This window comes from Garra rufa, chromosome 5 (assembly GCF_049309525.1).
Source record: "Garra rufa chromosome 5, GarRuf1.0, whole genome shotgun sequence".
Taxonomy (NCBI): Eukaryota; Metazoa; Chordata; class Actinopteri; order Cypriniformes; family Cyprinidae; genus Garra; species Garra rufa.
Window position 1 is genome coordinate 1,559,886 of NC_133365.1, and position 18,191 is coordinate 1,578,076.

At 36.1% G+C, this 18,191-nt stretch overlaps 1 protein-coding gene across 2 annotated transcripts in view; it reads right to left on the reverse strand.

Annotated features, from left to right (window-relative positions):
* The window catches only part of gtf2ird1 (GTF2I repeat domain containing 1), a 50,493-nt gene that overhangs the window by 20,435 nt on the left and 11,867 nt on the right, over positions 1 to 18,191 (reverse strand). For both annotated transcript variants that reach the window (XM_073840260.1, XM_073840259.1), the window contains exons 2-14: positions 17,028 to 17,157; positions 16,789 to 16,930; positions 16,523 to 16,702; positions 15,756 to 15,939; positions 13,919 to 14,214; positions 13,645 to 13,740; positions 11,369 to 11,452; positions 10,230 to 10,413; positions 9,668 to 9,693; positions 9,253 to 9,376; positions 3,953 to 3,996; positions 3,760 to 3,840; positions 1,839 to 1,925 (exon numbers count right to left, since the gene is read on the reverse strand). In XM_073840260.1, the coding sequence (XP_073696361.1) occupies positions 1,839 to 1,925; positions 3,760 to 3,840; positions 3,953 to 3,996; positions 9,253 to 9,376; positions 9,668 to 9,693; positions 10,230 to 10,413; positions 11,369 to 11,452; positions 13,645 to 13,740; positions 13,919 to 14,214; positions 15,756 to 15,939; positions 16,523 to 16,702; positions 16,789 to 16,930; positions 17,028 to 17,153 (1,654 nt within the window). In that variant the 5' untranslated portion in view covers positions 17,154 to 17,157. The remainder of the gene's footprint in view (positions 1 to 1,838; positions 1,926 to 3,759; positions 3,841 to 3,952; positions 3,997 to 9,252; positions 9,377 to 9,667; positions 9,694 to 10,229; positions 10,414 to 11,368; positions 11,453 to 13,644; positions 13,741 to 13,918; positions 14,215 to 15,755; positions 15,940 to 16,522; positions 16,703 to 16,788; positions 16,931 to 17,027; positions 17,158 to 18,191) is intronic.

Below are 18,191 nucleotides of genomic sequence, written 5' to 3' on the forward strand. Positions count from 1 at the left end.
CCCTGAAGGGACTCATGATCAACTATCACTAAACAAAACAGAGTCATTTTTATAAATTCAACTATTATTTTATCTTGTGGACTATACGTAAACGTCTTTTATGTGAAATATCTTATTCAGGCCAGTAATAAATTTAAAAAATAACTTGCATTTTGTATGATCCCTCTTATTTTTGGTCAAATAATTAACATTTAGCAGATTCTGCAAGGTGTGTGTAAACTTTTGACCTCAACAGTACATAATAAAAGATTATATTACTATTTTTTTTTATTACATAACGTGTGTCTGTGTGTATTTATATATTTATATAAATACATACATATACATTATAAAAAGTACACAGCACACACAGACATATGTAAATACAAACTTTTATTTTGATGCGATTAATCATGATTAATCGATTTGACAGTACTATTATTATTATTATATAAAATACAGATGAAATGATTTAATTCTTTTAAAAAATACTAAATACACTATTGTTTAAACTTTTGGGGTTGGTAAGATTTTTTTTTTTAAATATGTCTTTTATGCTCACCAAGGCTGCATTTATTCGATCAATAATACAGTAAAAACAGCAATATTGTGAAATAGTATTACAATTTAAAATATGATGGCAAAGTTGAATTTTCAGTACCAAATCTCCAGTTTGATTTAGTTCTCAAGAAACATTTCTTATTATCATCAAAACAGTTGCTCAATATTTTTGTGGAAACTGTGATACATTTTTTTAAGATTCTTCAATAAATAAAATTCAAAAGAGCAGCATATATTTGAAACCTTGTAAATACTATACATCTTTCCTAAATGTACTAATTTATCAAAAAATAAAATAAAAATCTTACTGACACCAAACAATTGAACTTTAGTGTTGGCTACATTTTGTAGAAACCACACTTCGTGACCAATGAATTTCCATGACATTTCCATAGCCTTTTCAGTTATTCATGATTCTTAAATTAGGATTTGTAAAACTCATTGTAATTCAGATGGATTCACTAACATATTATTGTGATCAAAGTGATCGATTCATCAAAAAGAACCAGCTCAAAAGAATCTGACATTTATCTGCAAGGTTTTCTCTACAAAAATAATAATGAAATCAATTTTAACCATGACCAATGTTTACTACCTGTTAAGTATACACATTAGAGCAGTTGAGCGTTCATATCAACTCAACAGTATATTTCTACATATTTAGGGCACTAACACTGGGAGTCTATTTAGGGAATTCTATTGGATGTGGGTTTACTGTTGTGGGTAAACTACAGCAACACAGCACTGGGAACAGGTTTCACACTGGAATCAACTCGGGTGAGACTACTGTTTGGGTAAATCTGGGGTATTAGGATTGGAGTTGTCTAAGAAACGTAAAACACTGTCTTACCACATTTTAACCTATGTTATTATCATTGGTTAAAATGTTTTTTTTTTGTACATTAACTGCCGCTGTCCTGTTTCGATCTTCACAGAGGTTCGTACTCATGTACACTTCCTTTTGAAAAATTAAGACATGGTTTCTCCACACAACGCAGTGGCTAAATCAGCATGTAATATCCGTGTTGAGCATAAGCTCACTGAATGTCTTACCAGAATGGACTTGATAGTTAGTTGGACGGACACGCACATGTACATATAAAAATTATGAGACAGGCATTAAAGCTTGTAGGAGGGCAGGTACAGGCCGATCAGAGAGATTTGTAACTGGATGACAAATTGAAGAGGGTTATTTTAGAGGCTTTGATATGTCATATGTTTGGGATTATCTATGTACTACCGGAGGCAAGAGAAAAGATGGATGTGGAACCACATTCAGATACAAAGTAAGACGTTACCTGCTACAGGCTCCTTGGGACGACAGATGTCAGGGGTCACCCGCTCCGCCTGAGGCTCACTTTGCTCTTCTGTAGAAGCGTTGGACTCTGAAATGAAGAAGATGAGAGGAAGATAAGAATAGAGTACAGGTAAAACAAAATGAAATGGCCTTCAAACTGACTTTAATTTTGATAAAATTATGTATTGACTGGAGTTTGATTTTGAAATGTGAAAAGCAAAACAATTTATGCTGATAAAACTGGTTCATAATTTTTAGAATATAATGCATTGATGAATCGGCCAATGAAAAAGACGTCTGTTTTGTTAACCAAGGCTGCATCTATTTGACCAAAAATGCAGTAAAAAGTGATGATGTCAAAAATGATCACAATTTAATCTGTTTCCTGTTTTTAAAATATTTTAAATGCCCATATTTTAGTTTATTCTTGTGATGGCAAAGCTGAATTTTCAGCAGCCATTACTCCAGGTTTCAGTGTTGCATGATCCTTCAGATAACAATTTCTTATTTTTTATCAATGTTGAAAACAGTTGTGCTACTTAATTTCTTTTTCAATATTCTTTGATAAATAGAAAGAACAGAATTTATTTGAAATATAATTTTTGTAACAGTATCCATTTCTTTACTGTCACTTTTGATCAATGCAATGCATACTTGCTAAAAAGTATTAATTTCTTAAAAAATGTTACTGAATAGTACTCTACATTTTCTATAAATCAGCTATATATATTAAGCAAATACAGGGTTCTTATACTGATCCTGATCTGAAAGTCCAGATTTGAATCAAATGATTCGCGATTCACGCTCTGAAGAGACAAATAATATCAGATCAGGACTCAAAGTGTGGATCGCAAATCATTTGACTTAGATCGGAACGAAAGTTAAATCAGAACTTGTGAAATTAATCACAAACCGTTCCAATTTAAATCAAATGATTCGCAATATGCAATTTGAAGTCCCGATCTGAATCAAATGATTCGTGATTTGCGATACGCGATCCAATTTGGAGCTAATCACTTTGCTACAAAGCGGTTCAACTGATTTTGAGTTTCGCCCACCATTATGTGCTTTTTAAAATCGTTAAAAGTGATTATTGCTATTTTCAAGGATTGTCCAGGCCTTACATTTTAAAAAGTCAAATTCAAGTACTTCAAGCACTTTAAGCACCTTGTACAAACCCTGTAAATAGGGACCAATTTGATTTTAAAGTCAATATAATGCAGCATTCACAGTTCTTTCATAATGTAACATATTTCCACGTGACAAAAAAAATTGATTAGATCATAAAAAGAAGTCTCTGTTTGACAGGTGTTTAAAAGTATATGTGTTAAAAAGTGGTTTAAGAGATGGAAAAAGTGCATTTTGGCAAAAGATAGTGAAAATAAGGTGCACTGCAGAAGCAAGCACATGGAGACCAGAGATATTTCTAACATAAACAGGGCCCTTAAGAAAAGTCGGAAGGTAAAGAGGAGGTAAAAAGTCACATTTGATCAGAAAAATACTTTTCAATATTGTTTATGCAGAACTTGAGCTCAGATTTGCAGTTTATATATATGACGCTCCTCCAGTTCACAGTGTTTAGGCAATGAATGTGGCATGTAATGCAAAATGTCCTGCTTGTCCTCAAAGGCTCAGATCACTGCACAGCAGGGTGGAAAATGAGAGCAAATATTTTTAAATCTGAAGGCAACCATCAAAGACACACGTCCTCTCTGTGAGTAAGTGAAATATGCTAATGCATTCCCATCCAGTAGACCAACGGGGATTTCATGCTGCTTTTAACTCACAACTTTATTTAAATTTCTGCACAGATGATTGTTGTTAACTAACAATAACACCAAAAAGAGAACAAAACTTGAGGTACCAGGCTGAAATATTAAAACGCTCAGCGTGAGCTTTGCTGTGGGGCTGGGAGACCATACCTGGCACTGTCACCTGGATAATTTCACCATCTGGGGGTTCGGTTTTGATCTTTTTCAAAGGCAGACAGTCCCCAGATGGTCCTGAAAAATAAAGCATATTGGATTATTTGGAATTTCACACTTAGAATATGTTTTATAACCATAAAGGGCAGAAGCCAATGCTGAATTAAAAAAAGATGAGCGAACAATCTACCTGCTTCACACTCAGCCAAAGGACTGACACAGGAGCTTGTCGATCTGAAACAAAAAGATTTCCATCAACATTTTGCATAGAAATGCAACTTTACTAATTACCTACATATCTACTTTCTTCTTAAATGCAGGAAAAAAACTGATGCACCTAAATGAAATGTCAAGGCACGGAACATCTGACCGTTTTAGGGGAGACAAACCAATCATATTGCATCAAAAATACATACAGTATCTCACAAAAGTGAGTACAACCCTCACATTTCAGCAACCATCAGTATATCTTCTCAAGGGACAATACTATAGAAATGAAACTTGGACATATTTAGAGTAGTCAATGTGCAGCTTGTATAGCAGTATAGATTTACTGTCCTCTGAAAATAACTCAACATACAGCCATTATTGTCAAAATAGCTGGCAACAAAAGTGAGTACACCCTAAGTGATAACAGTAGTATGTTGTTTGATCATGCAAAGCCACATTTCCTATTAATCATGTTTATATTTTGTCTGCCTGACAGGACCATGCAAACGTGTGTATCTTGTATTAGAGCAGTTACAATTTGGTGCTTTAAGTACACTTCTCTCATACTGACCACTGGATGTTTAACATGGCATCTCATGGCAAAGAACTCTCTGAGGATTTGAGAATTAGAATTGTTGCTCTCCACAAAAATGGTCAAGGCTATTAGAGGTTCAGTAATACCCTAAAGCCGATTTACACTACAGTGGTCAGGGTCATACAGAGGTTTTCTAACATTCTATTAGGAACAGGCCTTGCAAGGGTCAATCAACGAAGTTGAGTACTTGTTCCGTGCATCAAGTGCAGAACCTGCCTTCAAAAAACAGATGCATGAGTGCTGCCAGCATTGCTTTAAAGGTTGCAAAAGTAAAAGGTCAGCTTGTCAGTGTACAGATCATACGCCGCATACAGTCGGTTTGCATGGACATTGTCCCAGAAGGAAGCCTCTTCTGAAGCTGGCTCACAAGAAAGACCGCAAACAGTTTGCTGAAGACAACCTGTCCAAGAGCAGGAATTACTGGAACTATGTCCTGTGGTCTGATGAGACCAAAACTTGTTTGGCTCAGATAGTGTCCAGAATGTTTGACGATGCCCTGGTGAGGAGTACCAAGAAAATTGTGTCTTGGCTAGAGTCAAGCGTGGTGGTGGTAGCATCATGGTCTGGGGCTGCATAAGTGCTGTTGGTACTGGGGAGCTGCAGTTCATCGAGGGAAACATGGATTCCATTATGTACTGCACATTCTGAAGCGTAACATGATGCCTGATGCCTTCCCTCCACAAACTAGGCCAAACGGCAGTTTTCCAACATGATAACGATCCCAAACACACCACCAAATGACAACTGCCTTGCCGAGGAAGCTGAAGGGTGAGATGGGGTGGCCAAGTATGTCTCCAGACCTGAACCCTATTAAGCACCTGTGGGGCATCCTCAAGCAGAAGGTGGCGAAGCAACATCCAGCAGCTCCGTGATTTCATTATAGAGGAGTATAAGAGTATCGCAGCAACAACCTGTGCAGCTCTGGTCAATTCCATGGCCAGGATGATTAAGGCAGTGCCAGATAACAATGGTGCTAACACAAAATATTGACACTTTGGACAAGTTCATTTGTTGCCAGCTATTTTGACAATAATGGCTGTATGCTGAGTTATTTTCAGAGGACAGTAAATCTATACTGCTATACAAGCTGCACATTGACTACTCCAAGTTTTATTTCTATAGTTTTTTCCATTTAGAAGATATACTAAAATGGTTGCTGAAATGTAAGGGGTGTACTCACTTTTGTGAGATACTGTATTATCATTATAGTTTTCATTAACCCTTGTGCATTGTTTCAATTTACAACCTTTCGTTATGTTTCGTGGCTGAAAACAGCCACTACTTTAAACTGCTGTAAAAATGTATCAGATAAATATTTTTTTCAAATTTTTTTGCATAAATCTATTAATCAACCTCAGTCCTGCTCAAAAATACTAAATGTTTAAAAAAAAATTCAGGATTTTAACTCTTTAATTGCCAAATTCCTAAATGATGTCACTGATTTTGGAAAAAAAACCCCACAAAATTACTAATTTTCAATATAAAATGTAATTGTGGCCTGGATTTTTTTTTACCTTTTTAACAGTCTTGGACATGTGAAAGATTAGTAAGAACATTGGCTTTCATGCATTGTTAGTTTTGGCGCAGCATCAGATTTTCATTTTTTCTCCCTCATTTATTGTTTGTGGCTGTTTTTGCCCCATTGACTTCCATTATAACCACATTTTTTGATTGCAAAGCCATGACACCATATAATGCTGAATTCTTGATTGTTTGTGGTTTTCCCTGTTGGGAAGGGGTCAAATTTGTAAATTGTATTGTTGATTATCAGTTGGCCCCATTAACCCTTTAGATAGGCCTTTGCAAAAAAAAGCTTAGTTTTACATAGAGTTCTATGGAGTATAACGGCATATTATAGTGTGTGTGTGTGTGTGTGTGTGTGTATGTGTGTGTGAGTGTGTGCAAGTGTATGAAAGTGTGTGCAAGTGTATGAGAGTGTGTGTGAGTGTCTGTGAGTGTGAGAGAGACCTCTGTGCACCTTGATACATCTCAGAAAATAAAAAAAAAGCACTTCAGCTCTCAGAACTATATGGTAAACAAATACATAAATATACTTTCTTTATTTTTGTTTACTCCATGTCATTCTGAGAGCTGAGGTGCTTATTTAGATTTTCTCAGGGGTATCAAGGTGCACAAAGGTCTCTCTCACACTTTCACACACTTTCACTCACTCAAACACACTCAAACACACTTAGACACACATACACACACACACACTATAATATGCCGTTAAACTCCATAGAACTCATTGCAATATAGATAACTTTGTCTAGTGCACTTATGAAGTCTTTAGCATGACTTTGTGAAAATGAAACTACTATACTGATCCAAACAGCATAGACTTCTTTATGGCTAGTCTTATTCTGTAACTTACTTGTTCTACAGATCTGTGTGTTAAGTGCTACTGTTTTTGATAGCTTTGATAACATTTCTGGCAGATAATATCATGATGTTTTGCAGCATACTGGTATCCTGTCAGCAGTAACTGTGGGCTTTTCTGATTACTGTCAGTGTAAGTGGCGGCAATGCAGTGTTGCCAGATAGGCTATGAAAACAAATAAAAAATGAAAAATAAAAAAAAAGATTAAAACGAAATTAGTTCTAATCTTTTGTCAATAACATAAGACAAAGATACTGCAGAGCTAACTCTAAACTAAAGTGTCAAATTAAGTGGAAAAGACAAGTCCAAAGATGCTTATAATAGCTGGATCTGGCAACACAGCCTGCACCCATGCTCTCACTCACAACTCTCTCAAGCCTCGTTCACTCCGCACAGTGATAATTTTCACACCATTGGTTGCTAAACATTCTTGCAAACTGTCTCAACTAGGGCTCTAAAATCGATTAATCACAATTAATAGCTTCCAAAACAAAAGTATATGTTCAGATAATATACGTGTGTGTACTGTGTATTTACTGTATGGGTACACATGTATATATATATAGATTTAGGAAATATATGTAATATATATTTATATTTACATTTATATATAATATAAATAATATGTTTTGGAAGCGATTAATCATGATTAATCGATATTACAGCCCTAGTCTAAACTTAATTATACATCATATGTGGAGTTTTGAACAGCAAATTAGTCATTCAGAGAATGAATTTTAATTTATACATGAAAAATGTACAGAGGTCCGGCCATAGGTCTGACTCACTAGGCCAAAAGTCAAAATTTCTAATATTAAATTAGCCTTTTGTTTTGAACGACTATACATTCTGTTAGCCTATAATATTTTCTAAAAACAATTAAACCTATGCAAAAAATAGAGAACAATGACGTATTATCTCTCCCATTGATTATTATACACAAGCACAGCGTTACATGAGATGTAGTCATCTCTCACTGTCTTAATACATGGCAAGCAGAAAACAGGTAGCGATTTTTATTTATGAATCAATATCTACGACAGTTATAGCTTGATAAAAAAAAAATGTCTGCGAATATGTATCCTTTGTTTACTTATGATTGCAAATACTTATTTGCTTATTGTTTGTGGTTATTGTTTTTATCCATGTCAAATAATTCATTCAGACTGCAGGCAAAAGTGGCCCAAATCTGATGTTTTTTTCATAACAGTGTGAACAGCACAAACAACACTTTTATTGACGCTCATGGAGGAATTTATTCGACAAACAGGCCCCCATCTCCCATTATTCTCCCAATATAAGTCAAAAACCACCTCAAGTGAGTGTAAAAACTTTTTTGCAAATTAAGAAATGTCATTTCATAATGTGGCGTTTTAATCTCTATTTCTTATGCAATACTTAAAAATTCACATAGTTTGAAGTTAAAGATATTAATAAGGTGTGTCTGAGAGCCTTGTGTTTATTTGATGGCGATTTCTTGTTTGATTGAAGGCTAAATACAAATAATTTATTTGCACTGTTTTTATTTCTAAATTATTATGTCGTTTTTAGGAGGAGGTTTCATAGACTTTCCATAGACTTACATTGTTCATATTGATATCGGAATGATATTGCATCGACCAGAAACATTTTGGCCATAACGTCCAGCCCTAATTCTAACATGTACCACCTTCAATGTGTGGTACTAAATTAGATACAGGTTGAATATTTTGCAATGCAACCTCAGTCTAAAAAGTAATACAATAATTAATTTCAGCCGAATTAACAATGACTTTTACGTCAATCTAGATCAACATTTGTCAAATTTTTGTGCCTACGAGTCACTCCAAAGAATGGTAGTTCTTTGGTCACTCAGTTAATATGGAAGACAGCAGTGATGGTAGTCAGTGGAGGAACAGCAAGCTTTACGTTTTATGGTGACAACAAAACTTTAAGGCAAACTACATAAACTTTGCTAACTTTCTCCTCCTTATTGTTTTGTTATTGTTCTTTTGACATACAGTTGGAGACTATGACCAATTCACAATACAAACTGCTATTGCCCAAATTGACCACAAAAAAATATGTGTACAGCCAAACAAAAAAACATCAGATCTGAGCAATAAAGCAGAACTGAGCACTAAGGCTAAGGCAGTGTGAATGTGGCCGAAGTTATCAAATTAGCTTCAGGTCACATTTTCTGCTGAAATGTCTTTCCTACAACTGAGATGTCAATGTATGGCTACAGGAAAATAAAAAAAACTTAAGCTATCCAGGAAAATACTGATATTATGCTTCTGTGGTGACAAGGAAGGTAAAGTGGTACCTGCTACTGTGAGTGTTGCTGACCAGCTCTAGAGAAGAGCTCGGTACCCTGAGGCCATCTGGGAAAGCGTCCTCAGGGGCGGAACCATCCTGTTTGCCCTCCTCCTTAGCTACTTTACCAGCAGCTTTAAAAAATATATAAAATGTTAAAATGTAAAAATGTGCTTTATGTTGTAACATCAAATGAATTCCAATCAGAAACACAGTATTGAATATGACTGAATAAACATGACTATATAACATTGAACAAACTAAAGTTATCTTTTAAGGATCAGATGAGTTAGAAATAGCTACCTAAGGTAACAACACAATATTTTCACTTTTTACAGTGCAAAAACCTACAATGTTATGTAATAACAATGCTATTACATTGTAATAAGTGCAACAAGACAGATACAGGTTAAGGAAATGCTTACCTGTAAAAATTCGTTCATCAAACATTCTAAGAAAAGAAAAAGAAAACTGTGAGTTGCTATGAGCCGTAAACATATTGAAACATTGAAATGCTGTCTACGCATGTCTAGTGCCGAGCAGCAGGAGATTTCCTCATTATGCCAAATCAGCGGCTCCATGCTGGCTCATGTATGGCAGCGGTTACCACAACCAGCAAGACGCTCCACTTTGGATGCCTAGCGCCGCTCTGCCAGATGGCAAAGATGGCTAGACATTTTTTTTTTCTTATGAAGCAAATTAAAAAGTCAGTAAATCCAGTACCAATATCTAGATTCATTTTCAACGAGCCACACAGTTAATTACACGACAAAAAAAAAAAGAGAAAGGATATCAGTAATTAAATCTCTGACACCGTCGTCACATGTTGAAATTGGAAGGGCTACAAATCACACCGCCGCTGTTTCAGTTTAACTATTCTGGTTTAACTCTGGCTATGGCTCTATCTTAATTGGCACAAAAGGAAATCTCTCTAGTCAGGTCAACAATAGTTCTTCAATAAAAGTATGTTTAGATGGAGTTTCAAACCTTCTGACAACAAAGCGGACTGCATGCCTTTCTTCCAGGATTCGCTTGAGTTTAGGCACACCGTAAGTGCACGGTCTCTTGAAGGGAATCTTATCTGGAATTCCAATGATCTCTACCGCCTCAGGATCACAGGCGATTTTCCGATACGGCACAGGAACCATGTGATCCAGGCCCAATGCTTCAGCTGAAATGAACACCAACCATGTGATGAGTTAAAGCTGATGTCATGTCTTTCGTTCCACAGTCAAGAAGAAATTAAGGTTTTTGAGGAAAACAGGATTTTTCTCCATATAGTGGACTTCAATGGGGATCAATGGGTTGAAGGTCCAAATTGCATTTTCAATGGAGCTTTAAAAGGGTCTACACCATCCCAGCTGAGGAATAAGGGTTTTATTTATTGAAACGATCAGCCATTTTCCTCAAATAAAATGTAAATTCATATACTTTTTAACCACAAATGGTCATTTGCAGTGAGCGTGCAAAGAAAGTCAAACGCCATTTACAAAAAAAGGTAAAACAACAAAATAAGACGATTTTGAAGTTGGAGGAGAAAATGAGTTTGAGTTTTTTGCCCTTCCCTACCTTTATGAACCAAACTAACTATGTGTAACCTTTCAAACGCGAAGACAAGCATTTGGTTAAAAAGTATGTAAATTTACTTTTTTTTTTTAAATGACAGATCATTTCACTACATAAGACTCTTATTCCTTGGTTGGGATCGTGTAGAGCCCTTTGAAGCTGCACTGAAACTGCAATTTGGACCTTCAACCCGCTGATCCCCATTGAAGTCCACTATATGGAGAAAAATCCTGGAATGTTTTCCTCAGAAATCTTAATTTCTTTTCAACTGAAGAAAGAAAGAGATGAACATCTTGGATGACACGGGGGTGAGTAAATCATCAGGAATGTTTTATTCAGGAAGTGAATTAATCCTTTAATGTTGCTGGTTGTTTTGATAGCATCACAGAGACAAAGTACTAACACCATTCAGAGGAATCAACCTACTTATGGCTTACTTACAGTTCTCTGCATATTAATCTGGGATAAAAAAACATTTTAACACTACAAAGCCTACTGTATCATATTTGACACACTAATTTCTAAGTCCTTTAATCAAATTATCAACAGCTTCAGCTCACCATATCGGCTGTTGAAGAGGATCTGAACACATTCTCGAAGGGTGTTGATATCTTCGGTCTCCCTGATGAACGAATCCCATTTTTCTGTGCATTAAACACAGAAAATGTAACATGTAACAATATTTCTTTCATATGTTTCCTATTAAGGCAAAAACAATAATGGTTACAATTGACATTTTCTGAAATTTATTTGTATACATTGAGGTTTTCCCCTGTTCTTTTAGACAGGGAGACAATTAAGGCAGGTCTTGACTCTCTGCAGTCACTGAAGATCTCACGCTGATCTTTTGAGAGGAACAGACTTTGGTAGCCCAGGTGACCTGGCCAAACTCCCATTACTACTTCCCACTCTGCCAAGATCAGCCCGCTTTATGTCTCTTCCGCCTGTATCTAAATGATCTAAACAAATACCAGCCATATAAAGAGTGATTTGTGACCCTAGACTACAAAACCAGTCTTAAGTAGCACTTAAATAGCCAAAAATACATTGTACGGGTCAACAATTTTCTTTTATGCCAAAAATCATTAGGATATTAAGTTAAAATCATGTTCCATGAAGACATTTTGTAAATGATCTACTGTAAATATATCAAAACTTTTTTGATTAATAATATGCATTGCTAAGAACTTCACTTGGACAACTTTAATGAAAGGCGATTCTAGATTATCAGATTTTTGTATCTTAGCCAAATATTGTCCTATCCTAACAAACCATACATCAACGGAAAGCTTGCTTTTTTTTTGAAAGCTTGATTTATTCAGCTTTTTAGATGATGTATAAATCTCAATTTCTAAAAATTGACTCTTATGACTGGTTTTGTGGTCCAGGGTCACATTTGTGGATCATTAGATATAATTGATTTATTTTCCAGAGAGCTCAAAATAATGTATTAGTTGTGTTTTACTACTAGGAGGAATAGTTCACCTAAAAAATTCAGTAAATATTTACTCACACTATTGAGTCACTCCAAACACATATGCTGCTGTTTTTCAGTGAGGCATAAGAGAAATTCTGAAGAATTTCATCATCCCATGGTTTTAATAATAAACATGCCAATATGTCATGCTCCAAAAAAAAAAAAATGAAAAGGAGTCCAAATGACCAGTTCGCTTTTTTGTTTCTATAATTTTCACTTGGTTCCATAAATCAGACTTTACTTTAATAAAAACATTCAAAATATACATTCAAGTGTTTATTTTTGTCACGTATCTGGTCTATCCTGTCATCATGAACTCTTGCACCACACTTCATGGACTTCATTCCCCACAAGCCACTGCATTCACCTGCTCTCACTTTACTGATTACCGCTCACAGCTGCAGCTCATCACACGGACAGCATTTAAGCTTCTCACACACACAGCCACCTTGCGAAGTCTTATTGTTCCCTATGGTCGTAATTCTGAGCGTTTCTTTCTGTGTTGGATTTCCCGTGTATGACTCTGGACTGTGTACCCCGTTATTGATTCCTGCTGCCTGCCATTGCGACCATTGCTTGAGTATTGAACTGTTTCCCGGATTACCTACGTTGTTCCTGTTTTCTGGTGTTTACTCTTGCCTGTTGACACATCTAAATAAATGCTGCAAATGGATCCGCACGTCTCAGTCTGACTCCTTGTGACAATTTTGTTACAATTAATCTAGTTGTGTCTGTAGATTTAAATTACAAAACATATTAAAGGTGTTTTTTGTTGTTGTTGTTCTAAAGGTTATTATATCATTTACCTGATTTATATAAAATGTTATTCCTAAAGACATAATAAAAATGGGCTGTTGACCTTTAGCTTTAATGTGTCAATGTTAATCTTTCAGTAATGGAAATGTATGCAAATTGCCAAATATTTAATGACTAATAAGATTATGAATAATCGTCATGTGTTAGCATATGGCGTCACATGTCATGGAACGTAGCGCAAGATTCAACTTTTATGCTTTTTAGGTGATGTCTTTTTTGTTCACTATGAAATGTTGTTATATGGAAAAAAGATTTACAACTCTTCAACAATTCTCCGTTTGTGTTCACCATATAACAGCACATGGGTTTGGAATGACATGAGGGTGACAAAATAATGCCAGACCTTTCATTTTTGGTTGAACTATCCATTTAAAGTGTGAGAAGATCCCTTGTCTTTGTATTTTATGATGGAAATTAACTTTGGTCTATATTCTGTTCTAGTTACATTAGACACACTGCTTGGGACACCATAAAAACCACTGAAATGAAGGCCAGCTTGTCCTTGGCCAGACGCTGTAATGGTGAGTACAGTCTGTCGCCCACCTGATTTTTCATGCACTATGGAGAACAGAAGGCGCTTGGAGACATGGATGCTGGGAGGGCTCTGGGTGAGATCCGCTGCCAGCCCTACTCGCTCGCCTTGAAGAGACACACACAGTCAGAGCAATAAGCTCAGAGTTAAGTACACAAAAAAAGAACCATATCCATATGGTTCAGCACCTACACAAGCGATAATGTGCAGCATAAGTGCACCTTTAATTTCCACAGAAAGACAGTGGAGGTCAATGTATATAGAACGACAACAGGAGGCTCCTACCATTGTCAGCACATTCCTTGGCCTGAACCGTTTTCTCGTCAGCAGACGCCCACATGCCTAGTCGCTCTTTACCTATGCTGTGCAGTGATGTGGGCTTCAGGTCCAGCTTGCTGTCTGGGTGGGGCTGGGAGGACATGGGCATGCCGTACAGGAAGCTGGAGAGCATGGAGTTGCTAGCAGACGCTTCCTGCACGGAGGGTTTGACAGAGGCGTGGTTGCTTACGCTCTTTGAGGTCGAAGAGTGATGGTTGACTTCCGGACAGGATTTGCCATCCCGAGAGGGTTCCTCTGGTGTTCTATAAAAACACACACACACACACACACACACACACACACACACACACACACACACACACACACACACACACACACACACACACACACACACACACACACACACACACACACACACACATTTTTGGTCTTGGTTCACTGGGTGTTGATAATGAAAAAATGAATATGCTAAAATTGGTAAAAATGATCTTTTCTTTGCAAATGACTTGGAATGATACCCTGCTTCTTCCACTGAATAAAAAATAAAAAAGGTAACTGCAGATTATCTTGCAGTTTTGACTGTTTTTCTCGCAAAGGCAAATTTTTATTTCACAATTCTGACTTTTTTCCCCTCCGAATTGCGTATAAACTCACAATTACGTGTTATAAAGTCTAATTGTGAGGGGGAAAAAAGACTGATATGTTTTCAGAATAGAGTTTATATCTCACAATTCTGACTTACCTTGCAATAGCTATAAACTCGCAATTCTGAGAAAAAAAAAGTTGCAAGATATAACAAGATATAAACTTGCAATTCGGATAAAAAAAATAAGTCTCAATTGACTTTTTCCTTACAATTTTACATCTTGCAATTCTGACTTTTTTTCAGAATTCATGATATAAACTCACAATTGTGAGTTATAAAGTCGCAATTGCAAGAAATAAACTCAAAATTCTAAGAAAAAAAGTCAAAATTGTGTGTACTCGTAATTCTGAGTAAAAAAATCGCAATTGCAAGAAATAAACTCAAAATTCTGAGAAAAAGTCAGAATTGTGTGTACTCGTAATTCTGAGAAAAAAAGTCACAAATGCTAGATATAAACCTACAATTCTGAGGAAAAAAAGTCACAATTGCAAGATATAAACTCGTAATTCTAAAAAAAAAAATCAGAACTGAAAGATATAAACTTGCAATTCTGAGAAAAAAAGTCAGAATTGTGTGTACTCATAATTCTGAGAAAAAAGTCACAATTGCTAGATATAAACCCACAATTCTAAGAAAAATAGCCAGAATTGTGAGTTTGTATCTTGCAATTTTTTCTTGCAATTGCAATTTCTTTTCAGAACTGTGTAATATAAACTCACAATTGCGTGTTATAAAGTCAGAACTGAGATATAAACTTAAAAAAAAAATCTCAGAATTACGAGATGTCAATCAGCAATTGTAAGAAAAAAATATATAGATAAAAGTATAGATAAAAACGTTTTTTGTATTTTTTATTTATTGGCGGAATGAAAATATCTCCATTTTGTCATTTGTTTTTGTTGCTCACGTCTTTTATTTATTTCCTTGTACTATGAGACCAATATCAATATCTATATGAAATGCTGGTATGACCAAAAGCTTACCAAAAATCTTATTCTATGAGGTTTTGCATAAAAGAAAACCAACATATCCTGTGAAAAAGTATTAAGTTATCATACTTTTTATGTGGAGGAGTTTACAGGGATGCACTTTTCCATTCATTTTACAATCAGTCAAATTCTGACCTTGTGTGAACAGGCCTTTGCTTTCTGCCCATGACTTCACAAGCATACTATAAAGAAAAAACTAGAAGAAAACCTTTTGACTATGAAGCGGATGCGGTTGCTCTGCTCTAAGATCTTCATTAAGGTCTTGGTGTCGTATTCCGAAGGCTTTCTCAGAGTTATGCCATCAGGCAGGCCATAGACAACCACTGAGCTGGGATCCTTGAGAATCCAGTCATAAGGCACAGGAACCAGGCTGCTCTTCCCAACAGCCTCACCTGAAACACATTACATTACAGTTGATAAACATGTGTTTTGATATGTGCCAAATATTATACTTCCTTTTTTGTTCCTTTTCTCAAAGGATTAGTTCACTTAGAATGAAAATTTCATAATAATTTACCCCCATGTCATCAAAGATGTTCATGTCTTTCTCTCTTCAGTCGCAAAGAAATTAAGGTTTTGGACAAAAACATTGCAGTATTTTTTTCAAAATAGTGGGAGCCAACAGGTTGAAGGTCCAAATTGCAGTTTCAATGCAGATTCAAAGGACTCTTCATGATCCCAGCCGAGGAGTAAGGGTCTTATCTAGTGAAACAATCTGTCATTTTCTTAAAACTATAAAAATGTAGTCCCTTATTCCTCTGCTGGAATAATGTAGAGCCCTTTGAAGTTGTATTGAACTGCAATTTGGACCACTGAAATACACTATATGAAGAAAATCCTGGAATGTTTTCTTCAAAATCCTTAAATTCTTTGCGACTAAAGACAGAAACATGTCTTGGATCACATGGGGTTAAGTGAATTACCAGGAAATTTTTATTCTGGAAGTGAACTTATCCTTAGCAACTATCAACTTACTATAAAGCACACTGAACACCTCCTCCACCATCTTCCTCAGGACAAAGATGTTGGAATGAGTGTCTGTTAAGGCTCTCTGTCTGCCCTGCTGCCCGCAGTCTTTGCCAGTCCTGCTGCAGTCCACATCAGGAACTTTGGCGTGGGAATTCATGGAGGTCAATGCTTGCAGACAGGACACTTCTGTGGAAAATAAATCTACTTTACTTCTGAGGAAACTGTACAAATACCCCTAAAACAGCTGTAATTCTGATTTCATGTTGACTTACTGCAGAACTTGTGAAAGTCTGTCTGTATTTCCTTTCTGGAGTTCAGGAAGATTCTTCCCTTCTCTGTTCCCACAGCGATCACGCTGTCTTCATGCACAGTGACACAGGCCACCTCAGCGTTCAGTTTAGACATGGCAGAGCACTGCAGAAACAATTCACTTCAAGTCATCCACCACTAAAATACTACATAAAACCCAAACCGCAGGTATCTTTAAACTCAGACGGTGTTACAGCCTTACCACAGAGTCCAGGGCAGACACTAGGCTGGTGAGGATCTCTTGTCTGGCTGACACTTGGGGAACTTTGAGCTCTGGTCGAGAGTTGGTCCTCATCCCATCACAGCCCAGCTTCCGTATCTGTGCCATTCTTCTGCAGGAAAAGACACAGAATGAAGCAAACTGAAATTCAATACAGGTCTAAGACACTACACTAGATATCAACTGGATTACTCTTTAATTTAAAGGGATAGTTCAACCAAAAATGATAATTATGTCATTAATTACTCACCCTCATGTTGTTTCAAACCCGCAAGACTTTAGTTCACAAATTAAGATATTTTTGATGATATCTGAGAGATTTCTGACCCTGCATAGACAGCAATACAACTACCACATTCAGGCCGAGAAAGGTAGTAAGAACACTAATAAAATAGTCCATGTGACAGTGGTTCAAGCGTAATTTTATAAAGCTACAAGACTTTTTGTGCACAAAAAATAGTTTTATGAATGTGGTGGTTGTGTTGCTGTCTATGCAGGGCCAGAAAGCTCTTGGATTTCATCACAAATATCTTAATTTGTGTTCCAAAGATGAACAAAGGTCTTACCTATGACATGAGGTTGAGTAATTTATGACAGAATTTAAATTTTTGGGTGAACTAACCCTTTAAAAACAACAGCTGTTGCGCCAAAAGTTTGGCTTATGCTTTATTTTAAGGTGTCTTTGTTACAGTGTAATTACACAAATAAGTACTGAGTAATATTAATTAACAACATGTACTCATTACAGCTGTGTGTAATTATGTATAATTTACTGTTATTACTATAGTAAGTATATGTAATGTGTAAAAAGGATACTTAAATAAACTGTCAGCAGATGTCAGGACAGATGTACAGTCTACAAAATAACTATAAAGTTAAAAGCATCTCTTGCTATTGAGTTGGCCACACAGGATACACAGAAAACAATCAAGCAGCGTCATTATTCAATATAATCCAATTCATGAACAAATGACTCATGTGAGTGAGGTAGTTCTTTTCATGGACTCACTAAACAACAGAAATTAATCAGCATCTGACTGAGTGAATGGCATGTTATCATTATTTTCAATGATGTCTGTCTCGAAATTAATTGACGATTTGTGTACTCAAGGTTCATGAACCTTGCAGTTGCTTACTGATTACAAT